This window comes from Melopsittacus undulatus, chromosome 22 (genome assembly GCF_012275295.1).
Source record: "Melopsittacus undulatus isolate bMelUnd1 chromosome 22, bMelUnd1.mat.Z, whole genome shotgun sequence".
NCBI lineage: Eukaryota > Metazoa > Chordata > Aves > Psittaciformes > Psittaculidae > Melopsittacus > Melopsittacus undulatus.
Genome location: NC_047548.1, coordinates 1,716,183 through 1,731,554, shown reverse-complemented (window position 1 = coordinate 1,731,554; position 15,372 = coordinate 1,716,183). Strand labels below are relative to the sequence as shown.

Genomic DNA, 15,372 nt, shown 5'->3' with positions numbered 1-15,372 from the left:
TCTTTCTGACCGGGATCCCCATCTCCGGCACTGTTTGATCCTCGTTGCATCCTCTCCGAGGATATCCGGCCCTCTGGATGAGTCCCCAATGGCTCCGCCCCCTCCATCCCCCCCCAGTCCCACAGAATGGTACCTCCCAGCCGCCAGCCCCTCCCCATCACCACCCCCTCCTCAGTGGCGCCTTCACACCAACCAATGAAACCCGTCCCCTACCGGAAGTCCCTCCTTCCCCACAGAGCCCGGGGTGCGGAACCGTCTCCGTTGCCACGGCGACAGCCCGGAAGTGACGCTCCGCTCCCGGAAGTGGCGGCGGCGGCCATGGGCTCCTCGAAGAAGCACCGGGATCGCGGCGGGGCCGAAGCGGCCGAGGAGGCCCCGGCGGCGGCGGGAGGGGGCGGGGCCACGGCCGGAGGGGGCGGAGCCACGGCCGGAGGGGGCGGAGCCACGGGGCGGCCTCGGGAGCACCGCAAGCACCGGCACCGCGGCGGAGAGCGGAGGGGGAAGCGCAGCCGGTCCCGGGGGGAGCGCGGCGGTGGTGGCTCCGGTTCCGGTGCAGGTTCCGGTTCCGGTTCCTCGTCCCGTCGGAGCGGCCCCGAGGAGCCGGGGAGGAGCGGCCATGGGCGCGGAACAGCCGAGGCCGAGCGGAGAGCGAAGAGGGAGCGGAGGGAGGAGAGGGAAGAGCCCGGTGAGGGGGGGGGGATTTATTGGGGTATGGGGGGCACTGGGGGGGGGTTATGGGGTATTGGGGGGTTATGGGGGGCAGGAAGGGGGTTGGGGGTGTTTATGGGGTATCTGGGGGTGCTTATGGGGTACTGGGGGGGTTATGGGGGGCAGGAAGGGGGTTGGGGGTGTTTATGGGGTCTCTGAGGGTGTTTGTGGGGCACAGAAGAGGGTTTTGGGCGTGCTGGAGGCGGTTGTGGGGCACTTGAGGGGGTGTCCATGGGGTGTAGAGGACCTATGGGGGTCCTTGTTGGGCCTGGGGGGTAGTTATGGGGTTATATGTGGGGTTATTTGGGGGGGGGGGGTGTAGCTATAGGATTATAGAGGCATTAACTGATGTGTGTGTCCCCCCCAGCTGCAGCCCCCAAAGCCACCGCAGGTGAATCATCCCTCAGCGTGGAAGAAACTAAGTGAGTGCCCCCCCTTCCCCTCCCTTCCCCCCCCCCAATTTGGGGTATCCCCAACCCCCCGTCACCCCCTTATCCTTATGCCCCCCCCGCAGCAAACTTCGAGCCAAGCTGGGTCTCAAGCCCCTGGAGACCACAACGGTCAAGAAGGGTAAGTGATGCCCCCCCCCCAAATGCCCTCCCCCCCCATGATTTGGGGGTCCCCAGCCCCATTTTGGGGTGCTTTGTGCTCCCCCCCAATCCCCTTCCCCCCCATGATTTGGGGTCCCCACCCCCCATTTTGGAGTGTTTTGTGCTCCCCCCCAGGATCTGGGGTCCCCAGCCCCCATTTTGGGGTGTTTTGTGCCCCCCCCAGAGGCTGGCACCAAGGAGGACCCGGTGGCCGCAGATGTCATTAACCCAATGGTGCAGCGACAACGAGAGGAGATCAGAGAGAAGCTGGCGGCTGCCAAGGAGAAGCGGCTGCTGAACCAGAAACTGGGGTGAGGAGCCCCAAAATGTGCCTTTTTAACCCCAAAATGTTCCTTTTCCGTCCTTAAAACGTTTGCTTTTAATGTCAAAATGTTTATTTCAAACCCTAAAATGTTTGGTTTGAAGCTCAAAGAATTTTTTTAGTTCTAAAATATCTACTTTTGATCCCCAAATGTGCTTTTTTTTAGCCTAAAATGTTTATTTTTTACCCTTAAAATGTCTGTTTTTAATCTCAAAATCTTCACTTTCAACCCAAAAATGTTAATTTTGAATCTTAAATGCTTTTTTAACCTTTAGATGTCTGTGTTTACCCAAAAATACTCCTTTTTTACACCAAAATGTCTCTTTTTGACCCCAAAGTGTGAATTTTAAGTCCTTAGATATTTCTTTTTACCCAAAAATATTCCTTTTTTACCCCAAAATGTCTCTTTCTGACCCCAAAATGCTAGTTTTTAATCCTTAGATGTCTGGTTTTAACAAAAAAACTCCACTTTTAACTGTAAAATGTCTATTTTTAACCTTAAAATGATTATTTTTAACTCTTAGATGTCTAATTTTACCCAAAAATATTCCTTTTCAACCCCAAAATCTCTCTTTTTGACCCCAAAATGTTCTTTTTTGACCCTTAGATGTCTGGTTTTACTTAACAGTATTCACTGTTAAGCGTAAAAAGTCTATTTTTAACCCCAAAATGTTTATTTTTAATCTTTAGATGTTTGTTTTCACCCCAAAATACTCCTTTTTAACCCCAAAATGTCTCTTTTTGACTCCAAAATGCTAATTTTAAACTTTGAGATGTTTGATTTTACCCCAGAATGTCTGTTTTTAACCCCAAAATGTCACTTTTGGACCCAAAATGTTAATTTTTCACCCTTAGATGTCTGGTTTTACTCAAACCATGCATTTTTAACCCAAAAATGTCCATTTTTACCCCAAACCCATCCCTTTCCCCCCCCAGGAAGATCAAGACGCTGGGGGAGGATGATCCATGGCTGGATGACACAGCTGCATGGATCGAGAGGAGCCGGAAGCTGCAGCAGGAGAAGGAGCTGGCTGAGAAGAGGGTGAATGATGGGGGGCGGGGTACCCCTAAACCCCCATCCCTTTAACAAAACCAGGCTTAAAACGGTGATTTCACCCCAAATTTGAAGCGGTTTTGGGGCCACGCGAGTGTTTTTATTGCCATTCCCTTAAAATCCATGGAAAAATGATGGTTTGGTGGCAATCAGTTGCCTTTTCCAGGGTTTTTAGTGGTTTTTAGGCAAGAATGGGTCTATTTTCATCCAGTTTCCACTTTCCCTTCCTCATTCAGGGCTTTATCTGATCCAGTTTATTGGGGTTGATGGGAATACTGGTCCTCAGATGCTCTTTAATGGGATTTGCTGGATGTTATTCCCTGCTCATCCCACTGGAGAGCTCAGAATGGAGCTTTTTGGGGTATTTTAGGTTGATTTTAGGGTTTTCCATCCCATAGTAAGCTTAGGGGTGGCCTGAGACCCCTTCCCATGGAGCCTTTGGGAGCATCCCTGCATTGGCTTAACCTTTCCTATGCCTTTTCCCATTGCAGGCCAAGCTGCTGGAGGAGATGGACCAGGAATTCGGTGTCAGCACCTTGGTGGAGGAGGAGTTCATGAGGAGGAAGAGGGTGAGTTGGGAGCATTCAGGCCCCTTTGGGACCCCCCCAGTGCCCATCCTGACCCCCCTGTACCCCCCCAGGACCTGTACAGTGCAAGGGACCTGAAGGGGCTGACGGTGGAGCACGACATGGCTGCATTCCGAGAGGGGGAGACCCTCGTCCTCACCCTTAAGGATAAGGGTATGGGGTGGGGCACAAATGGGGTCTGTGACCCCCCCACAGTGGCAAAAGGCTGTGGGGGGGGGCATGGTATCCCATCCAATGGGATGCAGTGGCAAGAGTCTGGGGGTGATTATGGGGTCCTGGGAGGGATTGTGGGGTGCAGAGGTGGGGGGGGGGGGGGGATATGGGCTCTGTGACCCCCCCACAGTGGCAAAAGGCTTGGGGGGGGGGGCCATGGTATCCCATCCAATGGGATGGGGTGGGAAGAAAATAGGGGTGGTTATGGGGTCCTGGGAGGGATTGTGGGGTGCAGAGGTGGGGGGGTCTATGGGGTGCTTGGTGTGGGGGGTTGGTTATGGGGTGCAGGGGGGTTATAGGGCTCTGTGGGGGTAGTGATGGGTGCTGGGCCCCCAGGGGTGCTGGAGGAGACTGAGGATGTGCTGGTGAATGTGACACTGGTGGCCGAGGAGCAGGCACAGGAGAACGTGGAGCTGCGCAAGAAGAAGCCTCCATATGTGCCCTATGAGGATGAGGACCCTGCTGCTGCCACACAGGTACCCCCTGGCCCCAGACCTGCATGTGTCCCCCTTCCCATAGGGTATCCCGGGTTGGAGCATCCTATAGTGCCCTATGCCATTATCCCATGTTATACCATGCTATTATCCCACATTACCCTATGCTGTCATCGCATATTACACCGCATCATTAATGCATGTTGTCCTATGCTGTTATCCCACGTTACTCCCTGTCATTAAGCCACATTATTTTATGTCATTATCCCCCATTTTCTCATGCTGTTATCCCATCATTATCCCACATTATGCTGTTATTATCCCGCATTATCCCATGCTGTTATCCCATGTTCTCGCATGTCATTATCCCACCTTATCCCTCATTGTTATCCCACGTTATCCCACACTTATCTCACATTATCTCAAGTTCTCCCATGCCCTTATCCCACCTTACCCCTGCCGTTATCACACTTTATCCTACGCAGTTATCCCATTATCAACCCACCTTATCCCATGCCATTATCCCACGTTATCCCATGCCATTATTCCACCTTATCACATGACATTATGCCAAGTTATCCCTCACTGTTATCCCACGTTATCCCATGCCATTATCCCATGTTAGCCCATGCCATTATCCCATGTTATCCCATGCCATTATCCCATGTTAGCCCATGCCATTATCCCATGTTAGCCCATGCCATTATTCCAACTTATCCCATGCCGTTATCCCACCTTATCCCATGCCATTATCCCACTTTATCCCATGCCATTATCCCACCTTATCCATCACCATTATCCCACATTATCCCATGCCATTATCCCACTTTATCCCATGTCATTATCATACCTTATCTCATGCCATTATCCCAAGTTATCCCATGCCGTTATCCCACCTTATCCCATGCCGTTATCCCACCTTATCCCATGCCATTATCCCAATTTATCCCATGCCGTTATCCCACCTTATCCCATGCCATTATCCCACCTTATCCCATGTCATTATCATACCTTATCTCATGCCATTATCCCATGTTATCCCATGCCATTATCCCACCTTATCCCACGTTATCTCTATGTTCCCATGCGCAGGGCCCCAAGGACCACGTGGTGCTCCCCAAATACGCCGACCCCCCCCAGCGCCCCTCCTTCCGCCTGGGGGCGCAGGGGACGGTGGGGGGGGGGGCAGGGGACCCCCGCCAGCAGCCCCCCCCCTCCACAGGCCCTGCCCCCCAGAGCCTGGAGCTGCCCCCCCTGCGCCTGGCCCCCGAGTACCTGACCCCGCAGGAGATGGTGAGGACGGGGGGGTCCTTCTGGGGGGGGGTTGGGTCTTTTTGGGGGGGGTTTGGGGTGATTTGAGTCATTTTTGAGGGGTTTGGGGGTAATTCGAGTCCGTTTTGGGGTGATTTGAGTCCTTTTGGGGGGGATTTGGGGTGATTTCAGTCCTTTTGAGATTTTTTGGGGGTGATTTATGTCTTTCTGGGTTTTTTTGGGGTGAGTTGAGTAATTTTTGGGGGGGGTGGGATGTTTTGAGTCTTTCTGGTGGGATTTGGGGTGATTTAAATTCTCTTGGTGGGGATTTTGGGGTGATATGAGTCATTTTTGGGGGATTTTGGGGTGATCTGAGTCAGTTTTGGGGGGAGCTGGGGTAATTTGCATCCTTTTGGGGGGGATTTGGGGTGATTTGAGTCCTTTCAGGGTTTTTTTGGGGGGTTTGAGTTGTTCTTAGGGATTTTTGGGGTGATTTGAGTCATTTTTGGGGGGTTTTGGGATGATCCGAGTTGGTTTTTCGGGGTTTGGTGTGACTTGAGTCAGGTTTGGGGTAATTTGAGCCCTTTTGGGGGAGATTTGGGTTTTCTTGTGTGGCTTTTGGAGTGGTGCGGATTCTTTTGGGGTGATTTCAGGATTTTCAGAGGGTCATTTGGGTCCTTTTTGGGTCATTTTTGGGTCGTTTTTGGGTCCTTTTGGGGTCATTTGCGTCCTTTTGGGTGCTCCTGGGGGGGTCCCCCTGCCCTGGGGCATTGTGGGTAACAGACCCCCCCCCAGGAGCCGTTCCGGAGGCAGCGGCGCCGAGTCCGGAGGCTCCGGAAGAAGGAGAAACCTCTTCGGGCTGATGACCTCCTGGCAATGGCACCAGGGGACACCCGAGGGGACTTCGGCTCCAGGTCAGGGACCCCTCAATGGCACCCATGGGACCCCAATGGCACCCATGGGAACCCCCAATGGCACCCATGGGAACCCCCAATGGCACCCATGGGACCCCAATGGCACCCATGGGACCCCAGGGCACCCATGGGACCCCAATGGCACCCATGGGAACCCCCAATGGCACCCATGGGACCCCAATGGCACCCATGGGATCCTCTCAATGGCACCCATGGGACCCCCCAATGGCACCCATGGGACCCCAATGGCACCAATGGGACCCCAATGGCACCAATGGGATCCCCCAATGGCACCCATGGGACCCCAATGGCACCAATGGGACCCCAATGGCACCCATGGGATCCCCCAATGGCACCAATGGGATCCCCCAATGGCACCCATGGGATCCTCTCAATGGTACCCATGGGAACCCCTCAATGGTATCCATGGGATCCCCCTCAATGGCACCAGGGGACACCCGAGGGGACTTCGGCTCCAGGTCAGGGACCCCAGGGCACCCATGGGAACACAATGGCACCAATGGGACCCCAATGGCACCCATGGGATCCTCTCGATGGCACCCATGGGATCCATTCAATGGCATCCATGGGAACCCAATGGCACCAATGGGAACCCCCCCTTGATCAGCACCCATGGAATCCCTCAGTGGCACCCATGGTTTTCTCCAATGGAACCCATGGGACCCCCTCAGTGGCACCCATGGTGTCCCCCAATGGAACCCATGGGATCCCCCCCCTTGATCAGCACCCATGGGATCCCCTCAATGGCACCCATGGGACCCCTCAATGGCACCCATGGGATCCCCCCTCATCTTACCCATGGGACACCCCCCCTTTCCACCACCCATGGGATCCCCCCGACCAACACCAATGGACCCCCCCCAGTCAGCACCCTCTGCCCAGCACCCATCACCCCCCCCTCCTCAGCACCCATTGAACCCCAGCCTGGGCCCTAAGGACCCCCAGCACCCCCAGCACCCATTGCATCCCCCATTCCCCCCCAGGTCCCGAGGCCGCGGTCGCCGGGTGCAGGAGGATGAGGATGGTGCCGAAGGGGAGGGGGAGGCCCCATCCAGCCCCCCCCCCGGAGCCCCCCCCCAGCTGCCCTCGGATGACACCCGCCTGGAGAGCATGGACATCAGCAGCGAGGGTGAGGGCACCTGTGGTGCTTGGGGGGGTGCAAGGGGTGCTGATGGGTGCCCCCCCCCCAGAGGAGGTGCGGGGGGGAGTGCAGGGGGTACTGATGGGTGCCCCCCCCAGAGGAGGTGCAGGGGGGGGTGCAGGGGGTACTGATGGGTGCCCCCCCCCCTCAGAGGAGGTGCAGGGGGGGTGCAGGGGGTACTGATGGGTGCCCCCCCCCCCCCAGAGGAGGTGCAGGGGGGGTGCAGGGGGTGCTGATGGGTGCCCCCCCAGAGGAGGTGCAGGGGGTACTGATGGGTGCCCCCCCCCGAGGAGGTGCAGGGGGGGGTGCAGGGGGTGCTGATGGGTGCCCCCCCCCCCCCAGAGGAGGTGCAGGGGGGGTGCAGGGGGTACTGATGGGTGCCCCCCCCCCCAGAGGAGGTGCAGGGGGGGGTGCAGGGGGTGCTGATGGGTGCCCCCCCCCCCAGAGGAGGTGCAGGGTCCGGCCTCGCCGCGGGTGCTGGATGAGGACGATGCTGAGCAGGAGCTGCAGCAGCAGCTGGAGAAGGGACGGAGGCTGCGGCAGCTGCAGCAGCTGAGGGAGGCACCCGGGGAGAAGGTGAGGACATAGGGACAGCACCCATGGGATAGCACCCATGGGATCCTTCCATAGCACCCATGGGATCCTTCCATAGCACCCATGTGATGTCAGCCATAGAGCACCCATGGGACAGCACCCATAGAGCACCCATGGGATCCTTCCATAGCATCCATGGGACATCAGCCATAGACCACCCATGGGAGAGCACCCATGGGATGTCAGCCATAGAGTACCCATGGGATCCTTCCATAGCACCCATAGGATTCCTCCATAGCACCCATGGAACATCCCCCACAGAGCACCCATGGGGTCCCCCCATAGTACCCATGGGACACCCCATAACACCCATGGGATCCTCCCATAGCACCTATGGGACCCCTGCTCAGTACCTATGGGACCCCCCCATAGCCAGCACTCATGGCACTCCTGACCAGCACACCCAGGACACCCCCATAGCACCCATGGGACCCCCCATAGCACCATGGGACCCTCCATAACACCCATAGGACCCCCCATAGCACCCATAGGACCCCCCATAACTCCCATAGGACCCCCCCATAGCACCCATAAGACCCCTGCTCAGTCCCTATGGGCCCCGTGCAGGTGCTGGAGCTGGTTCGGGGCTTCGGGGGGGCCCCGGGGCCTGACCCCCGTTCCGGAGCCATTGTCTTCAATGCAACATCCGAGTTCTGCAGGACCCTGGGGGAGATCCCAACCTATGGACTGGCCGGGAACAGGGAGGAGCAGGAGGAGCTGATGGTGTGATGGGGACTGGGAATGGGACCGGGAATGGGGGGAATGGGAACTGGGATGGGGGGATGGGAACTGGGGTAGGAAATGGGACCCATAATGGGAGATTGGGACTTGGAATGGAGGGGATGGGAACTGGAACGGGGGGAATGGGATGTGGGATAGGAAATGGGATCCGTAATGGGAGATTGGGACCTGGAATGGGGGGAATGGGAACTGGGATAGGAAATGGGACCCATAATGGGAGATTGGGACTTGGAATGGGGGGAATGGGAACTGGAATAGGGAAATGGGACCCATAACAGGAGATTGGGACTTGGAATGGGGGGAATGGGAACTGGGAATAGGGGGAAATGGGACCCATAATGGGAGATTGGGACCTGGAATAGGGAAATGGCACCCACAACAGGAGATTGGGACTTGGAATAGGGGGAATGGGACCTAGAATGGGGGCGATGTGACCTAGAATTGGGGAGCTGGGGCCTGGAATCAGGGATTGAGACCCAGAATGGGGGGGGTGGGAACTGGAATGGGGGGATTGGGACCCATAACAGGACATTGGGACCTGGAATAAGGGGCTCAGGACCCAGACTGGGGGTGCTGGGGGTCAGAATGAGGGGCGGGGGGGACAAAAAGGGGGGTGAAATAAAGGTGCAGGGTTTAAAATGGGGGAGTCTGTGGTCACTTTGGGGGCCCTCAGGTCACTGTATGCACCCCCCACACCCCCCCCCCCCCCAGGCCTTGGAGCGCACTTCGGGGCGCCCGTCCCCCCCCGAAGCCCCCGATTCCGAAGGGGAGGAGAACATGGGATGGAGCAGTGTGAACCTGGCGGAGGAGCGGCAGCAGCAGGATGTGAGCACCCCAAAACCGGGGGGGGGACCTTGAAACATGGGGGGAACCCTAAAACATGGGGGGATACCCCGAAACATGGGGGGGACCCTAAAACAGTGGGGGCACCCCAAAACACGGGGGACACCCTAATACATGGGGGAATACCCCAAAACATGGGGGACACCCCAAAACACGGGGGACACCCTAATACATGGGGGAATACCCCAAAACATGGGGGGATACCCCAAAAGCACAGTAGGACCCCTCCAGGGGTGCTGCTGCCCTGATTTAGGGGGGGTTTGTACCCCTTGGGGGGTGTTGGGGTCTATTAAAGCCTCTGGGGGGGTTCCCCACATTGTGGGGGGGGCTCTGAACCCCTTTCTTCTACCCCCCCCCCAAGTTCTCAGCCTCCTCCACCACCATCCTGGATGAGGAGCCCATTGTGAACCGGGGCCTGGCTGCAGCCCTGCTGCTCTGCCAGAATAAGGGTGAGCCTATGGGGGGGGATTTGGGGTCCCTATGGGGGTGTTCAGGGTCCCTATAGGGGTATTTGGGGTCCCTATGGGGGAATTTGGGGTCCCTATGGGAAAATTCAGTGTCCTTAGGGGGGTATTTGGGGTCTCTATGGGGGATTTGGGGTCCCTATGGGGAAATTCAGTGTCCTTAGGGGGGTATTTGGGGTCCCTATGGGGGTATTCGGGGTCCCTATGGGGAAGGTTGGGGTCAGTTTGTGCCATGTGGGGGGTTATTGGGGTTCCCTTGGGGTGGGTTTGGGACCTTGTAGAGGGGGTTATGGAGGGACCTATAGTGAGAATTGGGGGGGAGTGTCTATAGGTTGACCTACACAGAGCTTTGGGAGCCCTATAGAGGTATCTGTGGTCTCTAAAGTGACGTGGGGGGTATTGAGGTCCTCTATGGGGTCTCTATAGACTGTTTGGGTCCCTATGGGCTATTGGGGTGTCTGTGCCCCCCCTGAACCCCCTCTTCCCCCCCAGGGCTGCTGGAGACCACAGTGCAGAAGGTGGCGCGAGTGAAGGCCCCCAACAAGTCCTTGCCCTCGGCCGTTTACTGCATTGAGGACAAGATGTGGGTGATGCCCCCCCCATGACCCCCCCATGTCCCCCCCATCACCCCTATATGGGGTGCACAAGCACTGCCCCATCCCTGCGTGCCCCCTTCTGTGCCTCCCCCACATCCTGCTTTGTCTCCATCCCTGTGTCCCACATCCCTTTGTGGTCCCTGCATCCCGTTGTGGTCCCCATCCCTGCATCCCCCACATCCCTCTGTTTCCCCATCCCCGTGTACCCCCCAATCCCTTTGTGCCCCCAATCCCCTTGTCGCCCCCTATCCCTTTATCCCCCCCCACCCCTCTGCATCCCCCCTCATCCCTGGGTACCCCCCATCCCCTTATCACCCCCATCCCTCTGTATAACCCCTATCCCCTTGTCCCCCCTCATCCCTCTGTACCCCCCCATCCCTTTGTGCCCCCATCCCCTTGTCCCCCCATCCTTCTGCATCCCCCCTCACCCCTGGGTATCCCCCATCCCTTTACCCCCCCATCCCCCTGCACCCCCCTCGCCCCTGTGTGCCCCCCAATCCCTCTGCACCCCCCTCACCCCTGTGTGCCCCCCATCCCTTTATCCCCTCCATCCCTCTGCATCCCCCCCATCCCTTTGTACCCCCATCCCTCTGCATCCCCCCCATCCCTTTGTGCCCCCCATCCCTCTGCACCCCCCTTACCCCTCTGTGCCCCCCATCCCTCTGTGCCCCCCATCCCTCTGTGCCCCCCATCCCTCTGCACCCCCCTTACCCCTCTGTGCCCCCCATCCCTTTGTGCCCCCCATCCCCTTATCACACCCCTCTGTCCCCCCCCTTGCCCCCCCCAGGGCCATTGATGACAAGTACAGCCGCAGGGAGGAGTACAGAGGCTTCACCCAGGACTTCAAGGAGAAGGAAGGTTATCGACCTGACGTCAAGATCGAGTACGTGGACGAGACCGGCCGCAAGCTCACCCCCAAAGAGGTGCTTGGGGGGGGGAAAGGGCCACGGGAACCCCCCCACCCCACTTGGTATCATCCTGACCCCCCTCTATGTGTGTCCCCCCCATTCCCAAGGCGTTCCGGCAGCTTTCCCATCGCTTCCATGGCAAAGGCTCCGGGAAGATGAAGACGGAGAGGAGGATGAAGAAGCTGGATGAGGAGGCTGTGAGTTGGGGGGGGGGGGCTCTTCAACACCCTTTTGGGGTCCTTCAGTTCAGTTTGGGGGGGTCCTGAAGCCTTTTTGGGGTCATTTTGCCCCCCCCTTGGAGTTCTTTTGGCTCCATTCAGCCCCTTGAACCCCAAGTTTGGGCCCCCCCCATTTTTTTACCCCCCCCCCTTTTGGAACCCATTGATGGGGCCACTTTGGGGTCCCCTCAGTCCTGTTTTGGGGGGTTCCCACATTCAAATACATTGAGGCCATTGGGGAGGGGGGGGTCCCCGAGTGTGACCTGTGACCTCTGCCCCCCCCCCCCCCCCCCAGCTGCTGAAGAAGATGAGCTCCAGTGACACCCCCCTGGGCACTGTGGCCCTGCTGCAGGAGAAGCAGAAGGCACAGAAGACGCCATACATTGTACTGAGCGGCAGCGGCAAGAGCATGAACGCGTGAGCACTGGGAGGGACTGGGAGCACTGGGAGGGACTAGGAGCACTGGGAATGGGGCTTGGGGGCACTGGGAGGGACTGGGAGCAATGGGGAGGGGACTGGGGAGCACTGGGAATGGGACTTGGGGGCACTGGGAGGGACTGGGAGCAATGGGGAGGGGACTGGGGAGCACTGGGAATGGGACTTGGGGGCACTGGGAGGGACTGGGAGCAATGGGGAGGGGACTGGGGAGCACTGGGAATGGGACTTGGGGGCACTGGGAGGGACTGGGAGCAATGGGAGGGACTGGGAGCACTGGGATGGACTGGGAACACTGGGAAAGGGATAGAGGGGCACTGGGAGCAATGGGGAGGGGACTGGGAGCAATGGGAATGGGACTTGGGCACTGGGAGGGACTGGGAGCACTGGGAAAGGGACTTGGGAGTGCTGGGAACGGGACTCAGGGGCACTGGGAGGGACTGGGAGCACTGGGATGGGACATGGGGCACTGGGAGGGACTGGGAGCACTGGGATGGGACATGGGGCACTGGGAGGGACTGGGAGCACTGGGATGGGACATGGGGCACTGGAACGGACACAGAGCATCGGGGACATGAGGGGTCCTGGGATGGACACTGGAAGCTCTGACCCCTCTGTTACCCCACAGGAACACCATCACCAAGTGATGCCTCATCCCCCCCACCCCATCCCCCCCCTCTGTCACCCCCTGGATAATAAAGGCCAAAGGATGGTCCCTGAGCATCACCAGAGCCGGGGGGGGGAGGGGATGGGGGGGGGATGGGGACACCCCCATTGTGCATCACTGCAGGGCCTCGGGGATACCAACAGTCCTTTATTGGGGGGCATCCCCCCTGTCCCCACCAGCCCTGGGGGCCTGGTCCCCAGTGTCCTTTGGGTGGGAGTGCTCCTGGTCACGTGGGTCCTTCTGGTCACGTGTGTCATCCTTGTCACGTGTGCCCTCCTCCTCATCATGTGTGTCCTGGTCACGTGTGTCCTGGTCACGTGTGTCCTTCTCCTGGTCACGTGTGTCACCCTTGTCACATGTGTCCTCTTCATCATGTGTGTTGTCCTCCTCATCACATGTGTCATCCTCCTCGTCACGTGTGTTGTCCTCATCACGTGAGTCCTCCTGCTTGTCACATGTCTCCTCCTCCTTGTCACATGACTCCTCCTCCTCGTCACATGACTCCTCCTCCTCGTCACATGACTCCTCGCTGTCCCCCGCCTCGGCCGCCCCCCGGTTGGTGTTAACGAAGAGCCCCCCCTCCCCCTCACAGTCCCCATCAGGGGGGTGGCTGCTGAGGGGACATGGGGGGAGAGGGGGTCACGTGAGGACACGGGTGTTGCTGTGACCTCAGCTGACCCTGAGGTCAAAGCCAACCCCCCCCCCCCCCATTAACCTCAATTAATGCTTCCATTAAGGACTTATCTATTAATGCTTCCCTTTAATGGCCCCCCATTAATGTAACCCCTACTAATGCTCCATTAATGACACCCCTATTAATGCCTCCTTTTAATGGCCCCCCCATTCATACCCCCATTCATCACACCCCCATTAATGACACCCCAATTTATGCCTCCCTTTAATGGCCCCCCCATTACTGCCCCCTGTTAATGCCCCCCCATTCATCACACCCCCATTAATGACACCCCTATTAATGCCTCCCTTTAATGGCCCCCCATTCATTACACCCCCATTAATGACACCCTTATTAATGCCCACCATTAACGACACCCTCATTAATAACACCCCCCACTGCCACCCCCATGTTATTATCCCCAGTTCATCCCCCTTATTGCCATCTTCTCCCCCCCCCAACAACCCCAATATCACACCCTATTTACCCCCCCCCAACTCACCCCTCCCTATTCGGCCTCTCCAGGGGGGCAAATGCCTCCGGCCTGTGGGGAACAGGGGTGTCAAAGGGGGGCTATGGGGGGGGGGGAACGGGGGGGATTGATGGGGGGGGGGGTTGGACCCTACCATAGCCCCTGGCGCTGCAGGAAGCGGACGTGGGGGGGCAGGAGCACGAGGGAGATCTCAGCCTTGACCTTGGCCCCCTCTTCAATGGGATCAACCAACAAGAAGTCACCTGGGGGGGGATTTGGGGGTCACCCCACGGCACCGGGGGGGTGTCAATGGCCGTGGGGTGATATGGGGGTGATGGGGGGGGGGGCACCTCTCTTGATCCAGATGTGACGGCGGAAGCGGGGGGGCATGCTGGCCAGGAACCGCATCCCCTCGGGGGTCTCCACCTCATGCAGGTTGTTCCCAGGTGTCCCCAGTACCTGTGGGGGGGACACAACACAGAGCAGGTCAAGGATCCCCCCCACCATTGTGTTCTATGGGGGGGTTCATAACACCCCCCCCACCATTGTGTCTATGGGGGCATCCATAACACCCCCCCCTCCCATTGTGTTGTATGGAGGGGGACCAAACCCCCCCCCATTGTGTCCTATGGGGGTCCATGCTCCCCCCACCATTGTGTCCTATGGAGGGGTCCATTCCCCCCCCATTGTGTCCTGTAGGGGGGTCCATAACACCCACTCCCCATTATGTCATATGGAGGAGTCCATAACATACACCCCCCCATTGTGCACTATGGGGGGGTCCATAACACCCCCCCCACCATTGTGTCCTATGGGTGAGTCTATAACACCCCTCCCATTGTGTGCTATGGGGGGATCCATAACAACAACCCCCCACCACTGTGCACTATGTGGGGGTCCATAACTTCCCCCCCATTGTGTCCTATGCAGGGGTCCAATACCCCCCCCATTATGTCCTATAGAGGGGTCCATAACACACCCCCATTGTGTTCTATGGGGGTCCATGCCCCCCCCGCCAATTGCGTCCTATGGGGAGTCCATAACACCGCCTCACCCCCCCTATTGTGTCCTATGTGGGGGTCCAAACCCCCAACCACCATTGTGTCCTATGGAGGGGTCCAAAACCCCACCCCCCCCATTGTTCCCTATGGAGCGCTCCATCCCCCCCCCATTGTTCCCTATGGAGGGCTCCATCCCCCCCCCACGTCGCACCCTCACTACGCGCTGTCGCGGCGCCGGCATCACGTGCTCCTCCAGCAGCTCCCGCACCACGTGCTTCCGCTTGGTGGCGCGCGACATCCCGCGGCTGCGGCGACACCGTTCAAAAGGGGGGGGAGGGGAGGGGGGTTGGGATGAGGGCACCGGATGAACCGGAACCGGAACCGATCCCCTCCCCCCACCAATAACCGGGAGGGGGGGAACAGAACCGGCGGCCGCCGCCGCTTACCTCCCTCCGGTACTTCCGGGTGTGCGCGGAGTAACTTCCGGGAGCGTCACTACACAGGGGCGGGGGCTGAGTGCGCCTA

General features: G+C 58.3%; 2 protein-coding genes across 3 annotated transcripts; one reads left to right on the top strand and one right to left on the bottom strand.

Moving 5' to 3' along the window:
- The first annotated feature begins 318 nt into the window (after positions 1–318).
- Positions 319–12,749, top strand: SART1 (spliceosome associated factor 1, recruiter of U4/U6.U5 tri-snRNP). The gene is made up of 20 exons (XM_034071897.1): positions 319–685; positions 1,076–1,130; positions 1,223–1,278; positions 1,483–1,609; positions 2,557–2,662; positions 3,166–3,243; positions 3,315–3,414; positions 3,811–3,950; positions 5,001–5,201; positions 5,955–6,073; positions 7,078–7,223; positions 7,681–7,811; positions 8,397–8,552; positions 9,282–9,395; positions 9,775–9,862; positions 10,370–10,460; positions 11,261–11,396; positions 11,489–11,578; positions 11,895–12,016; positions 12,663–12,749. The coding sequence occupies exons 1-20, from the start codon at positions 319–321 to the stop codon at positions 12,679–12,681; spliced, it is 2,442 nt and encodes an 813-aa protein (XP_033927788.1). The 3' UTR covers positions 12,682–12,749.
- Positions 12,750–12,828: 79 nt separating this feature from the next.
- On the bottom strand, positions 12,829–15,354 carry EIF1AD (eukaryotic translation initiation factor 1A domain containing). Of its 2 annotated transcripts, none has more exons than XM_034071677.1 (6): positions 15,294–15,354; positions 15,059–15,152; positions 14,197–14,305; positions 14,001–14,109; positions 13,877–13,918; positions 12,829–13,314 (listed from the first exon to the last, which is right to left on the bottom strand). In XM_034071677.1, exons 2-6 carry the CDS (start codon positions 15,143–15,145, stop codon positions 12,849–12,851), a joined length of 813 nt encoding a protein of 270 aa, XP_033927568.1. In that variant the 5' UTR covers positions 15,146–15,152; positions 15,294–15,354; the 3' UTR covers positions 12,829–12,848. The 2 variants fall into 2 exon arrangements, with proteins under 2 accessions (XP_033927568.1, XP_033927569.1); XM_034071678.1 differs by having other exon boundaries at positions 12,829–13,311.
- Positions 15,355–15,372: the final 18 nt, after the last annotated feature.

Excerpts from the sequence above, each read along its gene's own strand:
- SART1 (XM_034071897.1), top strand. The coding sequence starts at position 319 with ATGGGCTCCTCGAAGAAGCACCGGGATCGCGGCGGGGCCGAAGCGGCC. Across the intron at positions 686-1,075 it reads GGAGGAGAGGGAAGAGCCCG|CTGCAGCCCCCAAAGCCACC; the intron begins GTGAGGGGGGGG and ends TGTCCCCCCCAG. Across the intron at positions 1,279-1,482 it reads GACCACAACGGTCAAGAAGG|AGGCTGGCACCAAGGAGGAC; the intron begins GTAAGTGATGCC and ends TGCCCCCCCCAG.
- EIF1AD (XM_034071677.1), bottom strand. The coding sequence starts at position 15,145 with ATGTCGCGCGCCACCAAGCGGAAGCACGTGGTGCGGGAGCTGCTGGAG. Across the intron at positions 14,306-15,058 it reads CGCGACAGCGCGTAGTGAGG|GTACTGGGGACACCTGGGAA; the intron begins GTGCGACGTGGG and ends TCCCCCCCACAG. Across the intron at positions 13,315-13,876 it reads GAGAGGCCGAATAGGGAGGG|CAGCCACCCCCCTGATGGGG; the intron begins GTGAGTTGGGGG and ends ATGTCCCCTCAG.